The sequence below is a fragment of the Ostrinia nubilalis genome, chromosome 24 (genome assembly GCF_963855985.1).
Source record: "Ostrinia nubilalis chromosome 24, ilOstNubi1.1, whole genome shotgun sequence".
Lineage (NCBI taxonomy): Eukaryota > Metazoa > Arthropoda > Insecta > Lepidoptera > Crambidae > Ostrinia > Ostrinia nubilalis.
Window position 1 is genome coordinate 3,345,426 of NC_087111.1, and position 9,857 is coordinate 3,355,282.

General features: G+C 44.6%; 1 protein-coding gene and 1 long non-coding RNA gene across 2 annotated transcripts in view; both read left to right on the forward strand.

The window, feature by feature from the left end:
* The window catches only part of LOC135083913 (C-terminal-binding protein), a 119,480-nt gene extending 117,018 nt beyond the window's left edge, over positions 1–2,462 (forward strand). The window contains exon 12 of the mRNA XM_063978666.1: positions 2,235–2,462. Coding sequence (XP_063834736.1) covers positions 2,235–2,447 — 213 coding nt within the window. The 3' untranslated portion in view covers positions 2,448–2,462. The remainder of the gene's footprint in view (positions 1–2,234) is intronic.
* Positions 2,463–3,449: 987 nt separating this feature from the next.
* On the forward strand, positions 3,450–8,734 carry LOC135083851 (uncharacterized). Its single transcript, XR_010259725.1, has 2 exons — positions 3,450–6,140; positions 6,899–8,734. It is a non-coding gene; the product is annotated as an uncharacterized LOC135083851 (long non-coding RNA).
* Positions 8,735–9,857: the final 1,123 nt, after the last annotated feature.

Consider the following 9,857-nt stretch of genomic DNA (forward strand, 5'->3'; position numbering starts at 1 on the left):
ATGTTACACAAGTTTCTATTTGACTATAGAAATTCGGTACATTCTGTCACAGGTAAATCTCCAGCTGAATTAGTGTATGGACGCAAATTACGATCTCGTTTGGATTTATTTAATCCCTTACAGTCGGTCGCTCCGCCTTCCTCATTGATAAATGACGTAACGAATAAACAGTGCTTACAGAGTAAAAACTACGGCGGGAAAAATAAACAATGTTTTTCAAATGGCGATACAGTGTTATATAAAAAACATTTTGGAAATAACAAGTTTCATTGGTGCATGGGTACTGTTTTACGAAAAAAAGGCAATGTGTTATATTTGTTAAAGGACGTTTTATCAAATTCAATTGTTAAGAAACATAAAAATCAAATAGTGATGTATAAAGGCGATTCAATCTCTCAAAACACCACCACATATTTAGATGATGAGAACTCTGATGAAGCCAGTCCTACATTGCAACAGTCTTTAAATTCGCAGGAACCATTATTACCCGAGGGGGGAAGAGTGGAAAGGGAACTACCAACTAATTCAACCTGTCCCACCACTGATAATCAGGTTCTTTCTAGAAACCCCACGAGGTTGCTGCGAAACATCCCTAGAGTAGATTATAAAAAATATTTGTAATAATTATTGTGTAAGAACGTTAATGTTAATATGTAAAGAAATGAGGGGAGGAGATGTTGTGTATGTGGGTAGTTATATATTAACAAATGTATGTGACCACCACCCATGTTGTAGAAATAAACCAGTGTGTCTTTAGCAAGCAGTTGTTTCACTCGCGTCCCACGTCTCATATTTAACAATATTATTCATGATAATTCATGCTAAATCATGTATTTCCTCCGCCATTTTCCGCAGTTTGGCACCTCACGTCACATCATTTTACCGAAGTCAGCCCTATAGCTTCGGCGCAGTGCCGATCACTGACGTTTGTCAACAAAATGGTGCTTGACTCTTGAGACAGGCTAAATTACACCATATTGTTAATGACATTGAGCATACATTTTTTTAAATACCTTCGCGAAGTAAAACTTCTGTACGTAGTACTTATTACACTGGCCTACAGCCATTTTGGTGCCGGGGATCTAAGACCTGATTTTAAGTATGTCCTGCATGGCGATATCAAAAATGTAATCAGTTTTTCTCTATCAGCTCTAGTTCCCGAGATAACTAAAAAACAATTTTTACAATAAATATATATTTTTATTAGCATTAAACATCAAGAAATTGTCTTTTGAGTGATTTTTTCGAATGAAACTTACTTGGGCAATCTCGCATGATTCTCCAACAGTAGTCGGTCATCATAAAATATGAGCGTCCCATCTTCCTTGGTAACTATTCTCCATTGTTTTTATGTCTTGGTGAAAACGTTTTCCTTGTTCTTCGCTTAGTTCTCCTAAATTTTGTTGGAATTGATCTAGTTTACTGTTAAAATAGTGTAATTTTATACCTATATAACAGCCTAAATCTTTGAATTGAACCAGCACATCCTATACTAATTCTACATAGTTTTCAGCCTTATGCTTTCCGAGGAAATTTTGTACAACTGCTACAAAAGATTTCCACGCAAACCATTCCACATCGTTCATAGAAATCTTAAATTTAGTGGAGTCTTTTATTAATACAGTTATTTGAAGTCCATCAAATACACCTGCTTTTAGTTTTTCAGTACTTAAACTTGGAAATTTCTGTTAAAATAACTGGAAATATTGACCATTTTCGCCATATCATAGGCACTCCAAGCTTCAAAAACTTACGTCTGCCTTTCTAGTATCTTCGCAGATGTTCAACGCACATTATACATACAATTTGAGGCACCTACACCTTACCTTTGTATTGAATTTCAATACCGAAGTAAGCAAAATACAAAAAATTCGCCGTGTTTTTAATGGTTCCACGCTGATATTTCAGTAGTATTCACCACAAACTTATCAAAATGAATCAGGATCGTTAACACAACATCTGGACGTACTATCCATAGCTAAATAGTAACATAAAATTTATCGATGTTATTGTAATAATGACTATTTGCGAACAAGACGGGAAAAAAACTAAAATGAGGGTAGTCGACAAACTAGAGCTGATGAGTTGAAATGAAGTATGTCAATATATTGTAGATTACCTATAATATCGATCGTATATACAAAAAGAGCTGCACCAAAAAAAAAAAAATTTTTTTTGTAGGCCTGTGTTATTATTCTGTGTCACTACTAACATAACACCATCTCCCATTCCAGGACTACTTCCTCCCGGGCGCGCCGCCTGTGCTCGCCGCGCCGGCCGCGCCGCTAGCTACTCCCGCGCCCGCCGCCTACAGCGAGGGAATGAACGGCGGGTACTACGCCGGCGCCGCCGCCCAGGCCGCGCACTCCACCACCGCCGCCCACGAGCCCGCGCCGCCGGTGCAGCCCTCGCCGCAGCCGCCGCTCTCGCTGGTACGTGCCTCCTGAATAAAGCCGCAGTGAGTGTGCGAGCGCGACAGCAACATAATTACGCGCGAGCGATAGGGATGGGTAGCTTGGGGTCATTGGACGGGATTCTACGCAGCTCGCACACTCACTGCGGGCGCCCGTCGCACAGTCGCGACAGCAACATAATTACGCGCGAGCGATAGAGCGCGTGCCTCCCGCCTTAGCTCCTACGTCACGCCGGCGCCGCCAGGCCGCCGCTCTCGCTGGTGCGTGCCTCCCTTAGCTCCTACGTCACGCCGGCGCCCGCCGCCTACAGCGAGGGAATGAACGGCGGGTACTACGCCGGCGCCGCCGCCCAGGCCGCGCACTCCACCACCGCCGCCCACGAGCCGGCGCCGCCGGTGCAGCCCTCGCCGCAGCCGCCGCTCTCGCTGGTACGTGCCTCCTGAACAAAGCCTGGTCCGTGAGCACGTAGAATCCCGTCCAATGACCCCAAGCTTACCCATCCCGTAATTATGTTGCTGTCGCGACTGTGCGACGGGCGCCCGCAGTGAGTGTGCGAGCGCGACAGCAACATTACGCGCGAGCGATAGGGATGGGTAGTTTGAGGTCATTGGACGGGATTCTACGCAGCTCGCACACTCACTGCGGGCGCCCGTCGCACAGTCGCGACAGCAACATATTACGCGCGAGCGATAGGGATGGGTGGCTTGGGGTCATTGGACGGGATTCTACGCAGCTCGCACACTCACTGCGGGCGCCCGTCGCACAGTCGCGACAGCAACATAATTACGCGCGAGCGATAGGGATGGGTAGCTTGGGGTCATTGGACGGGATTCTACGCAGCTCGCACACTCACTGCGGGACCCTAGTAGGCCTGGGCGGGTGGGAGACTTTCGCTTGTCAAGTGGTTTGTGTGCCTCCCGCCTTAGCTCCTACGTCACGCGCCGCCAGGCCGCCACTCTCGCTGGTACGTGCCTCCTGAACAAAGCCTGGTCCGTGAGCACGTAGAATCCCGTCCAATGACCCCAAGCTACCCATCCCGTAATTATGTTGCTGTCGCGACTGTGCGACGGGCGCCCGCAGTGAGTGTGCGAGCGCGACAGCAACATAATTACGCGCGAGCGATAGGGATGGGTAGTTTGGGGTCATTGGACGGGATTCTACGCAGCTCGCACACTCACTGCGGGCGCCCGTCGCACAGTCGCGACAGCGTCTTTCCGTTCTATACATAGCCAGAACGCAAGGGTGTGAAACTAATCGAGTATAGTTTGGAGATGACTTTTTTTACTAAGCTCCTCCAAACTATACACGACCAGTACGCATATGCTGCGTACTGCTCGCGTATACTTTGTAGTGACTTAGGTCAATTATCTTACTCCAAAATATACATCGCCAGTACGCATACGGACTAATCATGTATGTATTGTAATAAGTGCGTGATTACAATTTATACGCGAGTAGTTGCATGCTAGTCATTTTGTCTTATTGACCTCTCTTTCTATTATATTATTAATTCATATCTGCGTGTCTACTTTAAACATTGAATCATCTTTCGACACGTATTCTGCCATAGAAAAGATATTTGTTTTGGGGCTGATATTTAATTTTCACCAATTCTCGAATAACTCTTAAATTAATAATTATGTAGGTATGGAAATATTATTATGTCAAAATGATTTTGTTCTTGAGATAAAAGTTATTAAATAAAATAAATAATAAATAAATATCCTTAGACATTTTACACTGCGCTTCTAGTCCCAAACTAAGCAAAGCTTGTACCTACATAATACTAAGTATTAAACATACATACTTTTTTTTTACTTAAATACTTTTTTTTTGTAAATACATACTTACTATACATAGAAAACACCCAGTCCAATACAAACAAATATGTTCATGCACATAAATGTTTGTACTGTGCGGGAATCGAACCCGCTCCCTCCGGAATAGTAGTCCGTTTCGAACCACTACACCAAACGGCCGATAATACAAACCTAGCATTTAAAGTCTCGCATAATGTATTAATAATGCACGTTGAACTTTCTTCTCTCACTCTCTCTCTCATTTTAAATGAATTTATGATTACACTAATAATTGTTATTTAATTTGAAATCTACCTAATCAATTTAATTTCAAAAACCACTTACAATAGTGTTAAAAATCTAGATTTATTATAGATTCAGTAAAATAATAATATTTTATGTAATAATATCGAATAAATGTAATTTTAAATATAATTCCATATTTTACTAAATCAATATCAACTAAACACACTCTAGTCAAGTGTAAGTGGTGTAGTAGAAACTAATCGAGTATAGTTTGGATATGACTTTTTTTACTAAGCTCTTCCAAACTATACACGATCAGTACGCAAAATTCGTGTATAGTTTGGAGTCACAGATTTACAAACGGGCACTACAAAATATACACGAGCAGTTTCCTATGGGTGCGTTCTGGCCATGTATAGAACGGAAAGACGCGTCGCGACAGCAACATAATTAGCTCCTACGTCACGCCGGCGCCGCCGCCCAGGCCGCGCACTCCACCACCGCCGCCCACGAGCCGGCGCCGCCGGTGCAGCCCTCGCCGCAGCCGCCGCTCTCGCTGGTGCGTGCCTCCTGAATAAAGCCGCAGTGAGTGTGCGAGCGCGACAGCAACATAATTACGCGCGAGCGATAGGGATGGGTAGTTTGAGGTCATTGGACGGGATTTTACGCAGCTCGCACACTCACTGCGGGCGCCCGTCGCACAGTCGCGACAGCAACATAATTACGCGCGAGCGATAGGGATGGGTAGCTTGGGGTCATTGGACGGGATTCTACGCAGCTCGCACACTCACTGCGGGCGCCCGTCGCACAGTCGCGACAGCAACATAATTACGCGCGAGCGATAGGGATGGGTAGCTTGGGGTCATTGGACGGGATTCTACGCAGCTCGCACACTCACTGCGGGCGCCCGTCGCACAGTCGCGACAGCAACATAATTACGCGCGAGCGATAGGGATGGGTAGCTTGGGGTCATTGGACGGGATTCTACGCAGCTCGCACACTCACTGCGGGCGCCCGTCGCACAGTCGCGACAGCAACATAATTACGCGCGAGCGATAGGGATGGGTAGCTTGGGGTCATTGGACGGGATTCTACGCAGCTCGCACACTCACTGCGGGCGCCCGTCGCACAGTCGCGACAGCAACATAATTACGCGCGAGCGATAGGGATGGGTAGCTTGGGGTCATTGGACGGGATTCTACGCAGCTCGCACACTCACTGCGGGCGCCCGTCGCACAGTCGCGACAGCAACATAATTACGCGCGAGCGATAGGGATGGGTAGCTTGGGGTCATTGGACGGGATTCTACGCAGCTCGCACACTCACTGCGGGCGCCCGTCGCACAGTCGCGACAGCAACATAATTACGCGCGAGCGATAGGGATGGGTAGCTTGGGGTCATTGGACGGGATTCTACGCAGCTCGCACACTCACTGCGGGCGCCCGTCGCACAGTCGCGACAGCAACATAATTACGCGCGAGCGATAGGGATGGGTAGCTTGGGGTCATTGGACGGGATTCTACGCAGCTCGCACACTCACTGCGGGCGCCCGTCGCACAGACGCGACAGCAACATAATTAGCTCCTACGTCACGCCGGCGCCGCCAGGCCGCCACTCCACCACCGCCGCCCACGAGCCCGCGCCGCCGGTGCAGCCCTCGCCGCAGCCGCCGCTCTCGCTGGTACGTGCCTCCTGAATAAAGCGTAATTATGTTGCTGTCGCGACTGTGCGACGGGCGCCCGCAGTGAGTGTGCGAGCGCGACAGCAACATAATTAATAAACGCGCGAGCGATAGCGATGGGTAGCTTGGGGTCATTGGACGGGATTCTACGTGCTCACGGACCAGGCTTTAATCGAAAACATGTGTATTTCACTAACATCAAATTCGCATCATTTGGTTTGGTATACAGTTATTGTATCCTCACCTGGTATCAGATTTGTCACCGTCAACAGATAATGTGGCTGGTATATTTGATGGCTCAAGACACCACGGTGGAGTGATCGGTGGCGCCACCGTGGCATGAGATAAAGCTCCAGGGATGCGCAAACGCAGACACTCTTTGTTACCAACTCCGAGCCGAAACCGAGTCGTTGTATTGTGTCAAATGGAAGCAACAGGACTCGTGTACCAGTCATCAATCAATATCTTTGTGGTATCGTGATCTCTAATGATGTCACAGTAAATATTTCACAAATATTATTAGGATTACTATTTATTTTGAATGTTTTCCCCCGCGTGGGATTTTGTCTGTCACAGAAAAATAATATCGCGCGCGTATTTGCTCACCGTTTAGACTTACCCTGGACTACGACAAACATTTTAAAACCAAAATCAGCTCAATCGGCCCAGCCGTTCTCGAGTTTTAATCAGACTAACGAACATCAATTCATTTTTATTTATACAGATTTCCTCGTTCTAATGAAAGTCTTTGTCCACAGCCAATCAACACTTCGGACCCGGCCAATCACCAGTTGAACAAAGAGGGGAGCGCCGACGTCCACTAGGCGACGAGAATACGCTACGTTACAGTACCGTAAGGCGCCGAGCGACAAACTTACAAACAAACAATAGTTTTATTGATTCCATCGCAACTATGTCATAAGTACCTATGTCGTAAGCCAACGAGTGATAATTATGTAGCGGCGTTTGCATTGAGACCGGTGCCAGGAGGCCGGACAATAAGTGTGTGGATTCGAGTGAAGTGACTCGTGCGTGACGGGACTACGACGCAGTGTGATACGTCTCAGTGCAAACGGCGCGTAATGAGCGAATAGTTGATTCTGTGTTTGTATTTGGTAAGTTGGGACAGCTATATATAAATACTGTATATGTATCGCGCGCACCGGCCGCGCCCTGCACGCTCGCTGCTCGCCGTCAAGTGCGTCGAGACATGGCGGGTGACCATACACAACTTGTTAGTAACTTTATTGAACAATTCCTCTTTGGCCAAGTCAATGGATGGCCACAGATGAATTTTTCCTTCATAGTGGTGCCGTCATATTGCTCATATTGTAAGACGGATTAAAAAGATTTCTAAGAAACCACATTGTTACTTTAGTGGCGCGTTTCGCCGCCCCGAAAAGTTTTGTTTTTGGCCAAGAATGGTGTTTTTATTCTTGTAGCGCAAGCAGTGCTTGCTATTTTTCTTGTATAATGTGTACGGTGAACTCTAAGCCGACTGTGTGCCGAAGACAATATGGTCATGGTCATGGTCAAAAGCAACGTTTTCTACAAAAGCGGTAGCGTCACGAATAATGGAAAAGGCGGACCTAATTTTATAATATCTAGACAACTTTTGTGGCCACAACTTGACGGCACCGCTGACACAGAAAGCTAGCGTTCGGCTCGCACATACAATGTTGCGAACCTCATCATTATCGTCCAAGCAGTGCTTCGGTGGAGTAACCAATGCTGGAACAAAACGATACTCCAAAGTTCAGGCTCTATTATAAAATGTTATGAGGCACATAACGATTTGATACTTGTCGCAAATATAGTAATTTGTTCACACTTTTGCGGTGCCTTTAGCGTCGCTGTTTCTTTAGATGCAATTTCTGGCTGGCGCGCATGCGAAGTTACGGTTGTATTACCGATTCGTTTAATTTAAACATGGATCAGTATCAAAACCGTAATGTAAACATACAATGAAGTGTGGTAAGAAACTAACGGAGCCTCAACTTACGAGTATCGTTATAGCGGGTGTTCTCCTTTACGCGATAGCCGTTTTTTTCGCTCTATCCGTCCCTCGCCAGGCCATTTACAGCGTCACGCAAAAAGCGCTCTTAAGTTGCACTGCAATGTGTGTTCCAGGGCGCTTTTTGAGTAATGCAATCGGCAAAATGAAAGGGACAGAGCATAAAAGTCGGTGACCGCACAGGGCGCGCGCGGCGCCGCCCGACGCCACATACATACGAACTGTTAATTTTTAAGTATCGACAAATGGACTGTAGATTCTATCATCACACTTGTAAACGAGAAAACGGGAGGTCTTCGTGTTTTTTTTGTTTGAAATGTACAAAATCATGCTTTCATTTGATTAATTTTTTTTTCTAAATAGACTTTAAGTGACGAATTTGTACATGAACGAACACCGTCGAAAGTAGACCGAAACGCAATAGCGGGGCGCGCCCCACATCCACCTGTTTGAAAATCGTGAGAAATTGGTATTTAAAATTAGTATTTACTTACAGTTTAGTTTAATGACAAAAACAATGTGTATATTTTATGAGAAAGTGAAAAGTTCTTAAATAAAACTATTGTTTTCGGATTAATTACTTTCGTGTTTTATTTAATTTCTAGTTGATCCCTAATACACAGGAACAGTCGTCGAATAATTCTATACACAACACATGATTGTAATTTTATTATTATCCTATAAAACATAACAATAAAAATGAGATCGAACTAATGCCGCAGTAACGCAACAATATTAATTTTAATTTGTAAAATTTTAAACTTGTAAACGTTTTATACAAATATCTAATTTGTATGTTGCATTTACCGCTAAATATTTGGCTCAGTAACACTAAAAATGTTATTAAACAACTGGGGCTCCGTTGACACATCGATAATACCTATAACTAGCTAGCACATACAAAATTCATAAATAATTGACTAGATACAACAACCCAACATGGTTTTTAATATGGCACAATCGGCCATACGTGGGTAGATAGAAATTATGCTATCATTTGAACTGTAGAAATAGTATACCTACAGCCCTTTAAAATCTTGTGGCCTGTGGTTGTAAATGGCCACTCGTAGGAACAAAGCACACTTGCCACTTTCATCATGATCAATCTTCTTGATAGGTTATCGAATTATAGGGCGCTCAACGAGAGTTGAGCCATCAATAGAAGCAAAGATTTGTATCTGAATACGCTATCTGCGCTTACGTCTTGCGTAGTCCAACTGACTATACTCTGATTTTTATTATTATTCTGTCTAATGGCTCCAATAGTGCGAATTTGAAGCACACTGGTTTTGCCAATGTCGAGTGTTTAGAGAGACACGGTGGACAGTGGAATTTGAAGGTTGCCCGGTGATAATTTAATTAATTTATTCTTCAATGAGCTTTTTACCACCTAAAACAATTATCATAGTTTTATTTTATATGTTGTTATATATTTAAAAATATATTTTATGACAGGAGAGGTTATAAGGGTTAATAAATAATTAAAATTTAAAGGGCGGGGAATTTTATAGGGGAGGATATCATAAAGGGAAAGAGGAAAATTTTTACAAGCGAAGAAGATATGATCCGGAGTGCCCTCATCTAGGCCACACTCGCACAAAGAACTGTCTTTGATGTGCAGTTTATGAAGAAATACAGGGGTACAATAAGCGTGACCAAGACGTAACCGGCTAATCACAGATATAGAAAGTTTGTCCGAGTCA